We start from the raw sequence: 21296 nt of genomic DNA on the forward strand, positions 1-21296 counted from the left end.
ATAAACATCTTCACTTTTTCTTTGCCATGAAAACTCACAAGTTCGACAATTCCCTCCGACTCATCGTTTCAGAGAGGAGAGCGTGGCAACCGTTGGCGGCGGCTTTTGTATGTCAGGGCCTGAATGAATTGAAGATTGAAGATCCGTTTGTGGTTATCAAGTCAGATGAGGTGGTGGACGACCTAAAGGCACTGGAGAGGGACAAGGCGGACTTGCTATTTGGACGTCGAAGATTTGTATTTTATTTTGGATATTGATCTTTTGCTGAACATGGTCGAAAAGTCCTTGGGAACGGGGAACCGGGTGATGTTTTCCTCGGAAACCGAGTGCTCACCAGAGCTATTTTTGAGGTTGCTTGCCACCTATATAGTGTCTTCCTGAGTTGAATTATTGAATTTCAGGGCGAATCCTTTAGGGAAGGAAAATGTTGCTGAGGAGTAAGGTTCAGGTTCAGTGCACAGTGGGATTGGTCTATTCCATTCCACTGGGATGGGGGAAGTGTTACATAGGCGAGACGGGGCGATGCATAAGTAAGCGCTTGAGAGAGCACGCCAACAAGGTAAAGGACGGAGAAGGCAGTTCCTCGCATTTGGCTTAGCATGTAATAGGATGCGGTTGTGAGCCGAATTTTGAAGCGACTGCGATAAAGTACAAGTCAAAGGATGTGTATGTCAGGCAAATTGTGGAAAGAGCTCAATGCAGAACAACGTCAAGACTGTGTTAGTGCCCCCACGGCGCTGCTTACAAAGAAGCAGGAAGTAGTAATAAAGAAGGGATGTTGGTTCGGATGATTTCAGTCTCTGGTTTTTGGGTGTCACCTCGAGCTTAATGTCATGTAGGGGGAGTGTCACGCATATCTTGCTGTCATAGCATCTTTTTTTTTTTGTAGTCTCATATTCAGCGTGATTAAAGGGTTGAAACTGCGACGTCGATGTCTGTAGTTCTCTACCTTCTGTCGCCTTGCTGCAAGACATGTACCAACCGGTCCCATATATTCCGTGTATTCAAGCAGCACTTGTTCTCGGAAGAAAGTTTCATTGAGCACTATGAAACGAAAATTATTTTACTCGGTACCACTAGTCGTCATGAAATTGCTGTCGGAACATCAACGAAAAACGCCGCCGCCATTGGCAACCCGAGTGGACCTAAATCTGCCAGCAGAAGAAAGCGCACGCGATCGACTCGTGAATCGGTGCGTTTCAAACGCAGTCGCTCCGAGATCTTACTATATATGCTTCACTTCCAGCGTTAAAGACAGATGCCCTAAATCAACGTGTCCGTACGTCTCTCCAGCAGCTGCGAGCAGAACCCTGCACGGGCCTGGGCCCCCGACCCTGCCCGCGTGCCGGGCTTGTTATTGGCGGTGTGCTCCAGGCCGGGCCGACAAAATACGCCACCACCGCGGGCCGGGCCGGGCCAGGGCCGACGAACATGTTTCCGAGAGTCAGGCTCGGCCGGGTCACGCAGCTGATTCCACAGAATGGAGGACTATTAGTTCATTATCACGCGCTTGCGTCATTCCTATGCATAAATTTGCAAAGACAAGCAAAGGACACTGCATTATGCGTATGAGTCGACCATCTAGAACATTCTCAAAGCGACTTCACATTGCTCCTTACTCCTCACAATCACGTTGGCAAAGCTTGGTGAGAGGGGTAGGGGATGGGAGAAGGAGTTTGTCGACACTATCCTCTACCTCCGCAAAAAACTTGACAGTGTAACGATAACGCCCATGCCTGCGTGCGTTCTGGATTTAATTTGGTCTCGTCCTGTTACTGTGTTAAACCGCCAGCACTTGTATGTCTGTGGACTTGTCTTCTCTCCTTATATATTTACTTATAAATCTGTTTGCTAAACGGCAGAAACGCGTACTACGACTGGAAATACTATAGGCCGGGATCTACTCGCCGAGTCACCGGCTGGGCTGGGCCGTGAAGGTCCGGGCCATTTTTCGATGCGCCCGGGCCGTGTCGGGCCCAGAAAAGTCAGCCCGTGCAGGGTTCAAGCTGCGAGTGGCAGACACAAGTTCACTTTATGTGTACTAAACCACTCCGCCATGCGGCAGCACGTCCGGCGGTGCAACTTCCGGCATGAAGCGGTGGTTGGGGGGTAGTACAGAGAAGAAGAGAAGGTGGTGTGATATTGATTGTAACTCCGTAATTTAATGGAAAGTTGGACTATGGAGTTCTAAATAATATAGCCGGTGTTTTAGTGCTTCTTGAAGAACCGGTATTAAGACTTAAATATTCGCAGTCATTATGATTATTATTATTATAATATAATAGATATAGTTATATTAATACTATATTATTAATATTGAATTATTATCGGATACAGTAGCCTTCAAAATTACAAGAATATACATACGCAAAGTGGCAAGCGTTTCAAACAACTGTGTGGCAACGCAGAATTTGATGTTTCGGGTTTATCGAAATAACACAGAAAAAAAAGGAACAGTAGGGTTAGGTGGCCTTGCTAGACCGCCATCGGTCGCTCCATCCAGCTCGCAACACGTGAATGTAACACATTGTGCGTCGGCTTCTCGAAGCCAAATCAACGCTCTTGAAATCCAACAGGACGACATTCCCAGCAGGTATCAGAACCTTCTGACCGTCAACAAGATGTAGAAGGTTTAGCCCTGATAACTGAAAGGTTACGCAACCATTACCTTCTTCCTTGCCGCCTTTGTCCTTGTCTTTGCCCTCCATCGAAGATTGCATGGCCGACTGCTGCATGTTAGTTTGCTTTTCTACGTTGTCGCTAGAGGAGGCTTCACTCGAATCTCCGAGCATTGCGCCTTCTTCGAACTCGTCGACTCTAAAGGCGTTTGTTTTAGTATTATGACGTTATATGTCAACGCAAGCATATGCAAGTCGGATCTATTTCAGTGACCACAAAAATATAGGTCTATGCACACTATAGAAAAAAAAACAACAATACTTAACGCAGGTCGCTTGAGGAATATCTCTAGTAATACAGATCGCACCTAATGTTGTAATGATAAAGCTACAACATGGGAAGACATGGGAGATTTATGCACAGTGTAGAGCGTGGAAACGTGCAAGCTTTAGGCTAGTCGTGGGAATACTATTTTTTTGCAATCTTGCGACTTACTGCAACTGAAACTGTCTTTCTGTAGTGTCTTTTAAGTGTAATGCACGTACAGCTTGGGACAAAAGCTTAGGGAACACCGGGGTGTCACGTTTCTTCATTGCAGCGACACCCTGGCGGCAAACAGGAGCGGACACGCATACTGAGAGATGGATCGGTCACCCGTTGGTCACCCGTCTTTTACTCGATCTCTTCCTGAAACAAAGCAGGGGCCGCTCCAATGAAGAAATACGCCAGAGCCGTGCTCCGTAAACTTTTGTCCCGAGATGTACTTTCAGTCTTCTATCGCCAAGTTGGCTTTCGCTTCGCATACTAAAACAAGCTGCGTTAACTATGGCGTCACATTTATTGATGGGGCCCCAGAAAAATGATGGCAGAATTAACGCGAATCCGTCGCGCAATTTCACCAACAGCGAACAGGACCCGACAGCTGTTTAAAAATTCGTGTGCTACGGCACGGCGGAGCGCGGACACTCTGGGGTTTCAGCAAAGCAGATTGGTGTCACACACGACCCATCTGGTTGGTAGTATCCTGACTGACAAGATTGTGATTGTGATCCACACGTGGTTTTTTGATAGAGCTCAAAGCATCCTACCGCTGATCAGAAACTAATCACGGTTGTTACAAACGAGATATTTGTTCTTTTGTGCGAGAAATACATCTGGCATTAGTCGAATTGTAATTCGCCGAAAAACGAGCAGCTTATGGAAAAGTCACACCACGCTCTCTGATGACGTCACTCGCGTCCTTCTGGCGTTATCAGTCTTTAGAATATATAAAACGAGAGGTAAGGAAACTATACTTAAGTAGCACGTCCTCCAAAGAAGTAGCCGCCAATCCCATGGTGAATATGCCTAGAGTTCGCCGATGTTCTTCCAGGGCTGACAGCAGACTGATCATGTGTTCGTGGTCCACATTCCCTAGGGTAAACACGATGAACCGGTTGCGCTCCAGGAACACCGAGGCGGTTGGCACGATCTTCACCACAAACACGGTAATGTGCTTCACATTGGCAATCTCAGAAATGGTCATGGTCAGGCGATAGCCGTACCCTGAAAAGATACCAGTACCATACTTTCAAGCAAACGTACCCGTGTTGTGGACTGGCAACACGGGCGCGTATCGTGTGTACGGGACGGAATAAGCAATCGATTAAATTTTACTAAAACTGATGTCATTTCTGTTCGCTGTACACCTACCTACCATTATAAGCGCACAACACTCGACTGCATTATTTTGCAATGTTCCAACGACACGTTTTATGCATAACAGTAGTGGGACTTGTTGGCGCGAATCTTCATCAAGAAAATTAGATGGCCTCTACAAATCGAGCATTTCACATCTATTCTGCTATCTCCTTCGTCGACGTGACGGTCTTTTTAGATTTTCTTCATTTATGTAAAGGCGTATAAACTATTTATGCCGTATATTGTCAGGTTTATAAATACTGGTTTCTCTCTATAGTACAAAGTGTTACAAAATTAGTTACACCGGACCAACCTGTGAAGTAGGCAACATTGCTAATAGTATACCCGGCCGACAGATATCGAATTAATCACTAGTTGTGCACCAATGACAGGTGGCACTTTGGGCAAAGACAGCTGCCTTTGTAGTAGGTATTGCAGATTGTCGGTACATTGATAGGTTCTGCTACTCTAAAGAGGCGTGCGTGCGTGTGTGTAGGCGGAATCTGGGAAGCGCTATCTACGCAAGATTCCGAGAAGGAGCACCCTCGAATACGAAGAACTCGTCACTGCACATTCAAGGGAAGTGCCTCAGGACGAGAGCCGCCGATATTTCGAACAGAGGACTGTTCTCCTGAGTCCAGAAAAAGAACAGTCTCTGTTCGAAATACTGGAGGCTCTCGTCCTAGGGCAGTTCCCTTAAACGGGTTGCGACACTTCGACCGAAGTTATCCTAGCAGTTGCCTGCATCGATGATAACCTGGACTCGAAGTTTTGAAGCAAAGGGGGTAATAGACGCGTAGATAACCGGCACCGCGAATAACGACGCGCATCCGGCTCTGACGACAGAGCAGGTGTCTCCACCAGTGAGGCTGCACGGGAAAGGTCACGTGCCTACTACTTACAAATGGGGACAGCTCGCGCCTCTTATGTCAGAGTCTGTTCAAGGACTGATATCTCGCAAAGTACAAAACGTAGAAAAATAACTTTTTTTCCTCAATGCTTTGGAATGCAGTAGGATTCGTGCCTGATGTAACGAACCCCATCTATATGAATGTGTCACAGCACCTTACATTTGCTTACCGGTTCGCTGCATTTTCTGCCCTTCTATGGTCACTGCATTGACTTTATATTCCCGAACAATATCATGAAGACTTACCGTACTTCTTACGCAGGAAAAGGGCCGAACCACAGCAACGGACTACACCGCCGCTTATGATTGCGGACCGATCACCAAGAATATCAGCCTCCTCTATGCAGTTAGTTGCGAGGAGTATGCCACGGGCCCCGCGAATCTTGAGGATAGAGTGCCACAGGGCGTTACGGGTATCGGTGTCGCATCCGACTGTAGGCTCGTCCAACAGCAACATCTGCGTACCACGATGGAGACGATCGTATTTTGATGACCTCCGGACCGAACGTGCACACAGCCAGAATACGGTAAGGTATGAAGTCAAAGTGAAGTGAAGTGAAGGTAAGGTGAAGTATGAAGGTATGAAGTGTTGAGGCTGGTCACGAGCATGCACATGTGTATCGGTCACGTTTGGCGCCGTCCACCATTTGGTACCCTTTATTGTAACTTTTAGGGACGTGTAACCTCTATATAGACGTAAATTTCAAAATATTGTACAGGTTACACACCCGATACGTCTATTTAGGGATTAAAAACGACTTGTAACATGACATTGTTGCAGCAAATCGAAACGTCGTATGTACCCTTTATAGGGACGTTGTAACCTCTAAACAAATTCTGCGTTTGCATTTCCTTTGTTTTTCTCGTTCGTTTGCGAGGTAACCTTTAGAAGAAGAACTCCTCAAAAGTTATTTTGTTCTCGTTCTAGCCGCATACAGGGTGTGAGAAGATTTCCGGACACATTTCAAAACGTTATTACAAATTGTACCTGATAACAATCACAATGCAAATTGGCACAGTGCTGTATAGTTCTGCCAAAAGTTTTATTTGAGCTCACCCACAATGCTCTGACACTAATATGATAGGAGCTACAAGCTGCAAAAAACCGAGCGCATGCATTTTCAATGGCCACTACTGCCGTCGATAGAACTTAGGCCGTCTCCGTTTCATGCTGCATCGGGTGTTGGAGCGCCACGCCCATGCAAACCTGAAACTGATGGGTCGCGTCCAGTGCGTGCGGGTCCGTCTCTTCTCCACAGTGTTTTACGGTAATAGACACACTATGACCGCGTTGGCATTGAGTCCACTTCAACGTGATCTCCGCTCAGCCGAATGCGCACAACTGGAGCCTACTTCCGTACTCCTCAAATGCTATGACGGACAAGAAAGAAATAATGATATGAAAAATAAGGACATCAGCAGATGTAATGGGCCGAAATCGCAAAGCGCAGACAAATCTACGAAGCAGACGACGGTGTCGTCTGCCAAGAGGACCGAGCGACATTGCAGGATTTATACGTATCGCTTTATTGTGCTCGGGATGTAACGGTGCATTACTTTTTTTACTGAGCATAAAAACCCCAATGCAACGTATTTTTATCATTGTATTATATTTTTGACATCAGTTTCGGTTTTGGGCGCGGTTTGGGCGGGCCGGTGCAGCATCAAACGGAGAGGGCCGAGGCCTAACGACGCCGGTATAGGCCGTTGAAAATGCGTGGACTCGGATTTTCTGTAGCTTGTAACTCCTACCACATTGATGGCATAACATTGAGGTGAGCTCAAATAAAGCTTTTTGCAGAACTACAGCACTGTGCCAATTTGCACTGTGAGCGTTATTATGTACAATTTTTAATCGTTTTGAAATGTGTACGGAAATCTTCTCACACCCTGTACTCAATACGAGAGTTGCGGATCAACGTGCGTGATGATATTGTGTTTCTGTATGAACTACGGATCGTGTTCAGAGTTACCAAGAAAGCACAAGGTTGAAATAACGGAACTTAATCAGGGTATTTGTAGCGGTTGTTCACTACAAAATTACCAGAGTTACGTTTTCGCTAGGCAGTCTAGCAACACTTATCGCAGCGTTTGTCTGTTGTGTTACGTGTGTGTGTGTGTGTGTTACGCCTGTTCTTTGCTCAATCCATTGCCGTCCTTGTGTTTTGCTTCTTCATGTACCTTTGATTTACCATGGTCGCATCCTGACGTGGCATTGTCTGATGTCGGTAAGGAATAGGGACGTTTTCGGCGTACTGAGTGGGAATTGCAGCAACGTGCGAAAACACGGAACGACACAAGTGCTGATTAGCAACTTAGACAGATTTAATAGCAATAACAACCATCCGGTTTTAAGTATTGTTTAAAGCTATTTTATACTAAGCCTCACTTCACGGCGTGACGTCATAGCGATGCTATGGCGCTGCTGTCCTGTTGTTTGGTGGGCAAAAATCGCGTAATAATCGAGTCACTGGGTGTTTTCCGTGGTTATTAAAGGCATGCCGCAAAGTAGTGTAGCTATTCGATGTACTACGCTGTACACAAAACCCAAATACGCCGTACACCCCATGCGGCTTTCTACTCCCTTGTGCCCACCAGCGACGTCTGCTCTTTGCACATGTGCAGATGCGTGCGCTTGTTTACAAGCATTAGTGGGCTAAGTTTCAAACCGGTTTTAAGCTACTGAAACAGCTCACTATAGGGTTAATAATTGAAGCCGACTAGATTGATCAGTTAAAAGAGGTTTACGTCAGCCAACCTTCTGTCAGCCTGTACAAAAAGAAAAAAAAAAGGAAAGAGGTTGAAGAGGTAGGTTTCCGGTCTGATGTGATCGTGATTGTCTGTGCTCACGTCCGGAAGAACCAGTTTTCTTTCGTATCTAGGAGGGAATATGTTTAATACTACAAACCGAGTGTGTCATGTTTATTAAATCTGTCTACATTGCTAGTCAGCGCGCTTGCGTCTTGTGCTTCTCTCGTTTTCTCGTATTTGATCCAAATAAGGTTCACTGCTACAGCGACTCCCTTCTTTCATCATACTACCTAGAGGAACTGTTACGCTAAATAATTCTATCAGGAAGCGCGGACTTCCTGAACAATCAGAATCCGCGTAGCCTCATCGAACTCCCTCCTCTTCTTCAGGCGTCTGGTGACATCACGTCATCTAGGCACTTATATTGGGTGCCGAGAATCGTCTGCTACGGGGCGGATCGGGCGGCGTCAAATAGAACCAAAAAAGAAGCGAAAAGAGGAAATCACTATTGTGCGGCTGCCATGACGTCGTTGACTGGCATTCTAGGGAAGGGGGGTTTCTCACGAAAAATTGAACCGGCTGCAGGACTTGAACCCACATCTTCTGGATTGTCGGTTCAGGGCTCTCCCAATTGAGCTAAGCTAACACACCTTTCCACACCTTTCCCACTCACTCATTCCCCTCTTACATGTTTTATCACTCACACACACATTCAGAGTGGAACATGTAGGAGTGGAATGAGTGAGATAGTGGATGCGGTTTGTCCCTCCAGATGACGCGACCTTGGAAGTTATTGGAGAAGTGTGTTCCCAAGCTGGCAGGTAGCTGGCTGGTGGCTGGCTTAGCTCAGTTGGTTGAGCCCTGGGCCGACAATCCAGATGATGTGGGTTCGAATCCTGCAGCTCGCTAACCTTTGCAGTGACTTCCTTCTTCTGCATTGCCCTCGTGCGTTTTGTGCGGGTGTGTACCCTGGCCTTGTAATCCTAATTACTAAGCATATTTCTAACATATCAGACATTTTTTGGAACACTTTCATGCTCCTTTCACTTCACAGACTCTTCATTGCTACGTTCACCAACAGGTATAGGTACCGTCACCTGCGAAGATGCTACAGTTGCAGGCGGCCTAATTGCTCGAAGTATGAAAACGGTTCACGGCAGAGGGCTTCTAATCAAAGCGCAAGCCAGAACCCAGCCTCCGTACCTTTGGATCACCAATGAGTGCAATTCCCAATTGTAGCTTTCGCTTCTGTCCTGCATTGAGGCGCTTGACAAGGGTCTTCTCGTATTCTCCCATTTGGAATGACAATACAAGCAGAGAAAGTGCATCTTCAGTAGCTGAGTTTGTCATTCCTCGAACCTGAAACAATTTTCCGTACGGTCACTGCACAACGACGCAGTGGTTTAGAACACCCATCATCAAAGGAAATGAAGACAAGCGAAATAGCTGAACGATTTTATTACACTAACATTACAACTTAGGAGGGTCACTGTGGAATCAACGAATTATAGATAGCAGTTGGGCAAATGAAGTCTTCCATAACGACATAAAGGAACTCGTGCGCGTTTCACTGTTAACAAAATATAATCAACCTTAAAATATGTTCACGAAAAGTACGTTCGTGTGACAAGTAACTCCGAGAATCTTCACCATCCATATACCCTGAAGGCTGGTACGGAATCCGCAATTAGACGCAAAATGCGCTGGAAGTGTTTTCACAACTACAGGATATCTAGAGCATGGAAATCACATCTCCTAGCTCCTCACTAACGCGGCAAGCTAGGTGCTGGACGGACGTGAGTCAGGAGGGGAGTGGAATAAAACCGCTTTCTGGGCTGCTTTAAAGTCCACTGGCTCCTCAAATGGAGGAACACTTATTTCATCGTTCGATGCCAAGTGTAGGGTCGGGAATTTTTCACGAGTGCGGTCGTCCATCTTTAATCTCCCGCGTGAAGACTACACAGTGTGACGCCACAATAAAAGCTTCGCTGGCCGGCCAATAGACGTCGGCAGAGCCGTAGCGATGGGGGAAGGGGGGGGGGGCAGCTACTCCGGGCGCTCTCACCAGAGGAGGCAGGCTCTTGCAGGTTGTCTGTACGGTTGAAACCGGGAATGAAGATAATTTGAATTTACGATCTCTGCAGTGCAAATGAGACTTTCCTTTTCTTTGTTTGCAAAGCTTCTGACGGCAGTGAGAGAGAGAGGGGGCGCTTCACGTTTACCCTGCCACGGGCGCAAACTTGCCTCGCGACGGCTATGCACGTGGACAGTGAGTTAGTTATATGGCAAACTTCTCTTGCTGGCGTGACATCAGGGAAGATAATTACCTGATGCCAGATATGTCCTAAGCTGCTCGCGGTGATTACCAATGGCGTACTTATTGAACCATAGCAGCATGCAATCGATTATACTTTTTTTTATTATTTGCAGGTGTTATAAAAAGCAGGGAAGGGTAACGTTAATGGTAACGGAAACAGAAACGGTATATTACCGAATTTAGACCCGGTAACGGTATCGGAAACGGAACCGCATACCGCGCGCCTTCGTTACCGGAAACAAACGGAAACGAAAATAAACACCGGTACTGAATTCCGGTAATGATTACAAACGAAGCAGAAAAAGTTCCGTGAAATTCTACGCTATGATTTTGATCGGCTTTGCCACTTTTCACACGATCTTCGATTCCCCCACTCGTCCCAGTCAAAAATTTCTTCACAAAGGGACATGAGTTCCGGAAAAGGCAGGAAGAAAGAGTCGAACGTGACATTGTGTCGGATTGGGCGACAGACTTAACTTAGCAGTGCTCTTGAGTCCACCCTCCTCTGCATAAAAATGGATGCAGCAACGCGACTAGACAGATCATTCCTTGGGGTCAACGTGCAATACATAAGCAACGGAAAACTCTGCCTCAAGACTCTCGCTGTCTCAGAGATAGAAGGACATCATACAGCTGAAAACCTACGGCTTCTGCTGAACGGGATCATGATGAACTTCAACCTCCGCATGGACGACGTGTTGTCGCTGACAACGGATCACAGTTCCAATATGATTTGTTGCGCAAAAATCATAAACCAAGAGAGAGACAGTAAGATGAACGAGGACAATAGCAACTCCAAAGACGAAAACGAAACGTCATGTGAGGGCACGGTGGATACACTGGAGGACATAAGCTTTCACGTCGCAAGCAGAAGGTGCGCAGCGCACACGTTACAGCTGGCTGTACGGGACGCCCTCAGAAATCAAGCGGTGTATCAGGTCATTGCAGCAGGAAGATCTGTTGTTAAGAAACTTCGTGGACAGACTCTGCGCAGTCTTGCGAAGCACCGCTACAACAGGCGGCCAATTGTCGATGTTGAAACTCGATTGATGTCAACGCATGATATGCTAGCTAGTCTACTGCAGATGCGCCCATTAACAGATGAGCTTGGTCCTGCTATGCCTGAGGTGTCCCTAAGTAATGAAATGTGGAAAGTCATGGAGGACATCGTAGAAGCTACAGGGCCTTTCAAGGAGATGACTTTAAAACTTCAGACGGAGAACCTCCTGGCAGGCGATTTCTTGGCAGCATGGGAACGGCTAAAAATCACGTTAGGTAAACTCCGTAGTAAAGACAAGGGCAGCTTAGTAGCCTCACTGTTAACGAAAATGCTCGCAAGAGAGCCACTGTTTTTCAAGAATGACGCTTTCCTTGCTGCCGTGTTCTGCGACCCGAGGTATCGCCTACTGCTGAACGGCTACAATACGCACCGTGCTCAAGCATACTTAAGGGTTGTCGCAACAAAGTTTCTAACGAAGCAGAAGAAAGTGAGTGCGGAAACTAACGACCAGCAGTGGACAAGGGACGTTGACAATCCAAGCACGGCGGAGGACAGCGAAAGCGAACTCGAAAGGGCTTTGCTAGCGAGCGAGAAAGCCGAACGTAGCAGTAGTACCGCTGTGGAGGGGTCTACCGATGGGTAGTTTACAAGATTCCTCGAAGGATACCAGAAGACAAGAAGGCTTCCTCAAGACCATGATATTCTCAGGTGGTGGGACAGCCAAGAGAAAACGCTTTTGCGGAGCGTCGCACTCATAGTGCTTGCGTTGCCAGTAACTCAAGTGTCAGTTGAGCGTCTGTTCTCGAGTTTAGCGTTTGTTTTAAGTCCCCTACGTAACCACACCTGCAGCCACAGTCGAGAACATAATGTTCCTCCGTACTAATGGCGTGGAGGAACACGGAACGTAGGTGAATATTGTGACGCGATATTCGTCTATGTGAGAAGTATCTCACCCTTTTAGGCCTCTGTTATTTATCCCGGGAGTTTCGTTCCTATTAAAGCTTACTCGCAGTACACATTGTGAGGAGGTTTCCATTTGAACTATTGAGCTCGGGCTAACGGCGGGCAAACTTCAGGCACAGGATAGGCGTAATCAAATACTGAATAACTACCAAAACGCGGTGCTCTTAGTCAGCTGATGTTGATTATGTCTGGGGAGAGACACAGCATTCTTCCTGAACGAAACACAGTTGAATGTTGTTGAGTGTGGGGAATTGTGAGTTTCAGCCGCTGCTGCTGCAGTACTGGCTTAGTGCATCACTTAATTGGTACGCTATGCAAAATTTGCGAGCACATTGCTGGACGCGTGTTAAGTAGGAGCTTCCACACTTCTGGGTTCCTCTGAGAAATGTCTGGTGGAGCAGATTCGAAAATACCAATGGCCTTGCAATAGCACTCTGATTATTCCACGTGCGCGAAGGAGAAGGTTGTAAAGGACGAGAAAGCGCCCTTGGCCGGAGATTAATTGCGTGGGGAAGATATACCTAAAGGAGCTAAGCTTAGGAACTCTGACAGAAAGTATGATCAAGCTCTGTGGAAGCTCTGCTGTTGCAGAGTCGGACAAGGTGGGTTACTTTCATTATCGGTGAAGCTATTCCAATAGAGAGGTCGCTCACGAATAGCGCTCAAACACTATGCGTTTTCTTTTTACAATAGTATATCAAGCGAGATGGGCAACAGCCACCGCTTGCGTTCTCTACTTGTCATTTTCTGTCCCTGCATAGTGTTCGCTCGTTTATTCCTCTGAAGAAAGCTCTCGGGAACTCTGCGCTCATCATGGGGATCCCTTCGCAAGTCCGCAGAAAGCATTATTTTTTCTGGAGTCTTAGCACGTTTTACTGGTTCCATCCCAGCCGAGGGCGGTAGCATTGTGTCGGCGATTTGCGGCGCACGTCAAAGGGCTCCAGGTGGTCCAAAATACCCGCAGTCCTACCCTGCGGCACGTGCAACATATCGCCGCACTGCGTAGAGAAACCTTACGTGTAACGTCACGGTACCATTATTATTATTAGCACGTCAAGGGACACGCTGCGGAAACGACACGACAAAGGGGACTATCAAATGCGAGAGCAGCAACCCCACATGAAGCTGAAAACTATCCAGCTACTACATTATCCTGATAATGGTGCAGAATAACGTGCAGGCTTCCCGATTGAAACCCCCATTACTGGAAACAGTAACGGAAACGTAACGGAAACGAAAATGAGACAGTGGTATCGGAAACGAATCACGGAAACGAAAACAGCCGAGAAACGAAAAAGGAAACGGTAACCGAAATACGTCCGTTATCCTTCCCTAATAAAAAGTATGAGAGCAGCACATATATCGGTTTTGCAGTTTCGTAAAACGGCCAAGCGGATATCCTCTCGAAGACAGCATCTAACTGCAAGACCACTAATTACCTAAAATTCTATAATGAAATCTTTCGTTGGGGAATTTCGAGCAAAAGCGAGATAGCAGAGTGGGATACAATCCTCATTGAAAGCGATTCTATGTTGAAAAGATCCTGAAACGCGCACGTGCGTTCAAATATCTGCACCCGAATTTTGATATTCGAATGACCCGAAACTGAAACGTGGCCGCAGAGAGCACAGGTAACGCAGCGCTCATTCCACGTCACAGGGCCACGTACTTTAGACGACGGTTGTGCTTGGAGTAGGTGCTCATGTACTGGACAGATCAACCACTTTCCGCCATCAGCTCGAGTGATCAGTTAGCGCGCTGGCAATGTCACGTCGGTACTGGGAGGTACCCGGGTTCGAATCCCGGTGCCGGTTGTGCTTTCTGGGGTTTATCTGCGTCTTCCTCAGACGCTGTCAGACATATGTCGGCACAATTCCCTTATAAGTCGGCTCACGACGCACATCCACCCCCACCTCCCAAAAAGAACGGCAGTCGTTACGTTGCCCACCTCTGTGAGGCCGACAACAGCGAGTTCTTTGGGCACCACCATTTTCCGGTCCAGATAACCCTCCGTCGGGGAATGCAATGCGCTCCTAGGCGCGCTGATTTGACTTGGAGTTCATTTACATACCGAAATTCAGCGATGGATGTTTCACGGCACACGCTCGTTTCAGAATTTTTAAAAGATGGAACGGAGTTTCAGCGGGGATTGTCTCCTGTTCTGCTATTTCGCTTTCGCCCGAAACTGTGAAAACGACCTCGATGCTGCTCTCATAGCTTCTCAGAAAAATATTTAGATGGTACACAAAAAAGTCCTACACAAGTAGTCCCTACATTAGATTGATTCGGAAGTGCTGGGAGCCGCGCCAACTTACGCGACCGAAGAGCCAGAGGTTCTCTTGCACTGTCATTTCGCGGTAGAGAGCGGCGTGTTGCGGGCAGTACCCTATCACCTTGCGTACAGCAGTCTTCTGTTTACGAATATCCATGCCCTCAACGAATGCCGTTCCCTCAGCGGGCTTGATAGATCCTAGAACAAAGAGTGGTGCACTCTGCTTAGGTGACACGCTTTTCCTTTCTTGCATTTATAATTTGTGAAAGCGTCCATACATCGTTCCCGTCGTTGTGCACTGCATAAATTCCAGGAGGACAGCACAGACGTGGTATCCAATTCCAGAAAACGGACAGCCCTTATGGGTCATAGCCCGATTGCGCAGTGCCAGACCGCCAGTTAACCAGAATATTGAAATGGATGGATTTTTTTTTTTTTCAATCTTGCCTACACTGGAGACGTAGGAGAAATGTATCCCGCTCCCACTGAAGCCAACATGGGCCCACGTACATGGATTTCGCGATGAGGTTGATGTTTAGTTTTGTGTTCCGTGGTATTCTTCAGGCTTCCTTTTAAGGATTCCCCCAGCAACCCTCAACATACCCCTAGTACCACTGAAAAGTCACACAACACTTCCTCTCGCTCCCTCCTCCCCCCTAAACACACACACACAAAAAAAAGAACCACTGGACGCAGGCCCGTCGCTGGCACCGTTCTGAGTTCCGGCACCCTGCTGAGGTGAACGTCCTGCGCAAATCCCTGTCTGAGCTAGCACTGGCCTCATTCAGTTATTTCCCCTTTTTAGTGATACTTTTGGCTCATAAGAAAAAGTAAAACATTGGCTATATTTTGCCAAATGCTATTAAATGTCCATTTAATAAGCGCTGTGAGGCCGTCACGTGGCCATAGGTTGAAAATAGTGGTTGGGCCTACAACGATGTCGCTGTGAACACTTGGTGGCCATGACAGTCCTGATCTGTTCTCTTCCCAGGGGAACTTACCGGTGATAATGCGCAGCAATGTAGATTTTCCAGCCCCATTTCGACCCAGAAGTGCCGTTATGTGCCCCTGGAAGATCTTGAAGGTGACGTCGTGCAAGATTGTGGTACGGCACATGATGGGACCAAAGTGCTGTAGGAAAGGTAATCACACATCAATAGATGACGTTACGAAAGGTTGCCCTGCGAAGCTTTCCCGAGTGTACCATAAAAATATAGCACAATTGGAGTTTTATAAGATTGATAGGTTTTATCAGATCTGCGTGGTGCTGCGATTGGCTCCTATAGAACATGGGACTGAAGCACAAGTGCAATCACGGGCCGCATTGACCACATCATGGACTATGGCACAGAAAAGAAACGAGCGTTTATTACAGTAAAGTCCCCCTAAAACACTATCAAGGAAAAATAGGCACAAAGACCAGGAGTGGTGTAATTGTGGTGGAGCGGAAGAGAGTGCACAATTTACAACCGAAATCTCATACTTGGCGCAGTAGGAGAAATAATGCGTACGATAGTATTAACAGTATGCCTTACACATGACGACGTAACCACCCGTAGGCGAACGGTCAAATACAGCGCTACAACACGGTTTTCTTTTCTCCTTTCTTTCTCTAAACGATTTCATTCACGGAAGGAAACGTACTTCGGGACGTAAATGCTTTCCTAGGCATCTACCGGGCCACCCCTCACGCTGATACTGTTTTGTCACTGTCAGAACTACTCCATCAAAAACGTATGAGGTCCAAGCAGGACGTGGCAGGATTTACAAATTTGGACGACGACATCCAAACAGAAATGAGTGATCTACGTCAGCGAACAAAAAATTATCAAAAGGGATCGAAAGCATACTTCGACGCGCAACATTGTGCGAAACCTCTGAAGTTCCAGCCTGGAGACTACGTACGAGTAAGGCTGCAGGGACATCGATGTAAGGGATCATGGGAGTACGGTGATGCCTATGGTGATCCAGCAAAAACTGGGATCGTCCACGTACATCATGGACGAGGGGTCAGTGAGGAACGTCTCAAGTGTGCAACAGCAACCTCTGCGTTACGACGTTCAGAAAGGCGCGCAGGCCACCTGGCCAGTTCCAGTCATTAGAACATTTCTCGAGAGAGGAGTGCTCTGTTTGTGGAAATGACGAGGACGAAGGACCGAAGGGAAGTGTCTCGAGGGGAACGACGAACGCGATCATTCGGTGTTGGAAGTGGACAGAGATGGTTGTTTTATATTATACAACACAAAAGTCAGGTGATTTCTATCTTGGCGACCAATTCAGTTAAAACGTAACTGCAAAAGAAAAAAAACACCGCATGCTGGAGTCAATGGATGGGTTGCGAAATGGGTTCACCCATTCCCTTCCAATTCCATTCAGAGGAAAGGGTAATTCTGATAATTCCATTCCTTTCAATTCCTCGAAAGAGAAAGACGTGATCAGTTCCCACTCCTGGAATGGCTCGGCAACCAGATTCCAGTCAATCAATCAATAAAAGAAAAAAAGGGAACTGCGAAGAAAGACCGATAATGTACTGGCTAGCCCACCAGTCTTAGAGGAGGCTACCATTATCCAGGGCAGAAAAAGCACAAAGACAAGGTGCGGAGAGGTTCCTAACATCAAAACATCGATGCACTACTAATTGTGATGTTTTTTTTTTTTTAATTCGGACATATGACCAGTCTTGTTGGTCAGGGATATCGTGTGCTCCCATTCACAAACGTCAGGTGCTGGAAAGAGATGCCTGATGACCAACCTCGCTGTGCTGTCATAGCATGCGAAGCTGTGGAAAATACTCGTTCTATGTCTGCTTAAGCTGTGCGGAGAGCTTTCATGTATTATTATTTTCGAAATGAAGGAAAAAGGAAGCCCCATTTATACATGCCGAATATTCAACAACATTATTTCGCTTTTGACCGTGTGAAGTGCGGTGCTGATGTTAATGATTGGGGTTTCTATGGTGCACGGACAACTAAGATCATAGTGCAGGAAGGTAAAAGTAGTGCATGCAGTGCGGTGCGTGTGTGCAAAGCGCACAAGGGCAGAAACCAGTAGGTTGAAATCAAAACTATCACCAGATCACCCAGGCCATTCCATTCCAATTCCAAGTCCTAATCCCATTTCCATTCCTAGGAGAGTTTCCGCCATTCCATTCCAATTCTATTCCAGGCCCTAATAAATCTGGAATGATTCCGGAGTCAACCCTAGTCAATGGCGTCTGCGAATGTAACGAATTTAGTGGAACTAAATAGTGTAACTGCAAACATGGTTTTATCAGGACTCGTGAACTTTTGCGAGCGCGGGAAGCCATCACTGCGGCTTTCACTCTGCAGGACTCCAGATTTTCCCGGCGATTTTAATCCAAGTTCCAGCTAAAGTAATTCATGCCCCATAACGTTTGCATGGCACGTGGATTAATTTTGACGGTGCTTGGATTAAACTCACCGGGAAAACCTGTAGATCCTATACTGTACTCTTCACCGCACGCACCATACGTGTACGAACGGGTTTCTGAATGGTCGCCAGCCGAGCAACATGTACGAGTGCTAGATGCTCTTGCAGCGGTTGATGAGGAGAAATAGACTTGCGGATATGGCATTTGTTTCCTGATGCTGGCAACGAAAGCGTGTGCAAGATCACATTTTTGGCGAACCATGCTGGACAGGGTAAAACAAAATAGTGGCCGATTAATGAAACCAATGCGATGACAATGGGTTAGCATAAGCGTTCGTCTTGCTCCTGACTGCTTCTCTTATGCTTCTTTTCCGCTTTTTATACTCTTATATGCTTTGGACAGTATATTCACAAGTAGAAGGTGCGAGATTCACTGGAGAATGTTGCAGTTGAAACTGCCACACGATATGAGACGCAAACTGAGTCACTCGGAAACTCTCGGGCTGCACCGCCGCTCCGCATTTCCACGTGACGGAGAACAGCGAATCAGCTTGCGGAGCGCAGCCTGCTTCGCTCTTCCTCGTTACGTGCCGCGCTGTACACGGACACCACAGTCGGCACCCCGCTGCGACACCGGCTATTCTTCAAAACGGAGCTTGTGATGCTAACGCATTAATAAAACACTGCGCCAGATAATGTCACGATGTCAGGAAGATGCTGGATGTTGTTTGGATTTAATCCAATGAATTTTATGCGGTGGATTTTTTGGATTTTATCCACACAATTTAATCCGGACTTTTTAGGAATCTTGTCCAGATGCCATGTGAAAGAAAACCTTAATTCAACGTCACACGGAAAACTCCCGCTTTATTTTATTGTAGTGTTGGCTCTTTACAAAAGCCCAGGTAGGCGCAACCTTAACTTCTAACTTTTTAACTCGACTTTTTGAACTTTACAGATTGAAATTTTTTCCTGGTTTCTTCTACTTCTGCCCATTCAGGGAGAGGCTTTCTTCTGCTTCCTGGAGGCATTGATTTGTAACTAAAGTACGACAGCTAATCCAGACGTGTAGCGTCTACACCATTCATCCACGCGTGCATGGGACTCTACCTTTCGGAAAACAATGAAAACGCTTTCAATGTTACTGGGACAGGCAGTTTTGTAAACCGAAACTATGAGAACAGCAAAACACAATTGTTTTTACTTTGTGTCACATTTCTAGGCTTGTCTATATTCACCAAAAATATTCAAAAATATCCGGGTTTTATCCAAAAAAAGAGCCCACTGGAGAGTATCTTTTTAAAAATGTCCCGATTTTTTCTTCAACCCTGATTCGATGGGTCATTCTGCCCAGTACTTTGTATGTTGATCTGGTCCTTGAGTTATTGCAGTATGCCCTATTAGAAATGCAATGGAGATGTGTGCAACGGATTTTGTATCAGATCAGCAGGTTACATACATTAGGGACGTACCCATTCATCCATTCATTTATCCTAAAATTTGTAACATTTCACATATTTAAAGTTTTGCATCAGTATGTTACGAAGAATACTCAGAGTATGACTTACGCCCCCAGCCGAAACTGTATCACCCGCGCGTAAAAAGAGAAAGAAAAACAAATGCGATAAGGATTAACTAGCAGGTGGTTAGTTGCGAAATCACATTGACTAAGGACGGGCCAGCCGAATCCGCGAATACTAGGCAGGGATCCGAGATTCGGGAATCCGAACACGACCAACCACGTTTGTTAGTTTCTTTTTAAAATTGGCGCCTCCGGAGTACGCAGAAAGCCTGACTGGCCTAAAAAAGCTCCTGATAACACCCCCATCTACAGTAATGACGGAATGACTCCTCAGCACATCGGGTGTCATAGCTAATTAAAAACCCAGCAGGTTAGACCCTGAGCGGGTTGAGAATGCTAGTGTCTCTGAACAAAAATCTACATTAATTTAAAACTGTTAGCTATGTTTCCTTGTTTGTTTCTTTACATATATCAGACAGTTCAGGCAGGAACCCTTGCATTACAAGTTGTTACATTACATTAAAAGTGACATGGTTTTGCCTTTGATTGTTTCTTAGTTTTATGGAAAGATTTTAAACTCGAGAGCTTACGTATTTCCTCTTGTCAATGAAGAAGATGTCAAATAAATTACATTGAAGAAGAAGTATTTCAGTACTTTTTCTCCTCAAAGTGAACTGCTATTTAATTTGTTTTTCATTAAACAAAATAACAAATTCTGCTTCAAAACACTTTTCAGTAGATGTTTTTTTTTCCTGCGTTTTGAACCTATTTTAAAAAAAGGTTTCGAAAGATTAGAGATATAGCCCGCATAGCACGCTCGTAGCAAACAATATATCCCGAATGGCATAGTTCTGTCCCCTGAGTTACTGGAAACGGGAGGTGTATGCCTTTCTTGTACTGGATAAGGGGGTCACTCTGGTTTACACTTCGCAAAATAAACTGCGAGAATAAACTCCTCGAAATAAATCACGAAAAAATCCGCGGTGTAAAGATAAAGCCGTAAAAATCAACTTTTGCGATACAAATGCTTCAGATTCAAACTTTCAAAATAAATCGTCTCTGATTGGTCGACAGGCACGACAGCCTCAGAGCAGCGAAGGCTTTTGGCTCCTGAGTCTCAAAATACTTCCCCGCAGGGTGAGACTTTTTGCGTTGGGCTGGGAACGAGAGTACCGAGTCTGGACGAATCGTTTACTGTATTCTCTGCCGGCTATCAGGATTCTTTTGACACTGCAGTTAATCATTTGTTCTGCTGCTCGCCTGTACACATTTGAGTATGTCGAACTCTGAATTCGTGTCTTGTCACCAAATGATTTCCCGGTGTTGGTTCCAGCTATGGTGGACACCTGCTATATTATGAACATTGCCGCGAACTGCAGGGCTGCCTTGCTTGTGAAACCGTAGAGTTGAAAAGTGACTATCGACGAAGAAGCATTCCCATACCGTGTGGATGTGTTGTCTTTGTCTGTCTGTATGTGTTTGTGTGTGTTCCAGCCTCAGAACCGTCGAATCGCGAAATCGGAACCTGCCTGTGGTTTTCCTTGTGAGCCTAAGTTCTGATAAACGCAGGGAACAGGTACTGGACAGACTCTCGAAATGCATTTCTGCAAATAAGCTGCATATGAATGTGAAGAAATTGTTTGTTTGCAAGAAAAAAACGGATGAATAACTTGAGTCAGCAGAGGTGCACTAATTTTGTGTAACCAGCATAAAATAATCTCAAAGTGTAACGAAATAAGATTCTAATTTCAGGAACATCCACGTTGATTCGCGCACCTTACTAGACAGCGATTTGCCATGCAAAAGCTGCAAAAGATGTATCTAGACATAATACTTCAAGCACTTTGTTTTCACTGGTCTTTGAATACCCTG

The 21296-nt window shown here is 46.1% G+C and overlaps 1 protein-coding gene across 1 annotated transcript in view; it reads right to left on the reverse strand.

The window, feature by feature from the left end:
* The window catches only part of LOC135383299 (phospholipid-transporting ATPase ABCA3-like), a 165424-nt gene that overhangs the window by 99351 nt on the left and 44777 nt on the right, over positions 1–21296 (reverse strand). The window contains exons 9-14 of the mRNA XM_064612815.1: positions 15514–15643; positions 14556–14710; positions 9164–9319; positions 5456–5666; positions 3915–4164; positions 2669–2817 (exon numbers count right to left, since the gene is read on the reverse strand). Of these exons, the coding sequence (XP_064468885.1) occupies positions 2669–2817; positions 3915–4164; positions 5456–5666; positions 9164–9319; positions 14556–14710; positions 15514–15643 (1051 nt within the window). The remainder of the gene's footprint in view (positions 1–2668; positions 2818–3914; positions 4165–5455; positions 5667–9163; positions 9320–14555; positions 14711–15513; positions 15644–21296) is intronic.

The sequence above is a fragment of the Ornithodoros turicata genome, chromosome 2, assembly GCF_037126465.1.
Source record: "Ornithodoros turicata isolate Travis chromosome 2, ASM3712646v1, whole genome shotgun sequence".
Classification (NCBI taxonomy): Eukaryota; Metazoa; Arthropoda; class Arachnida; order Ixodida; family Argasidae; genus Ornithodoros; species Ornithodoros turicata.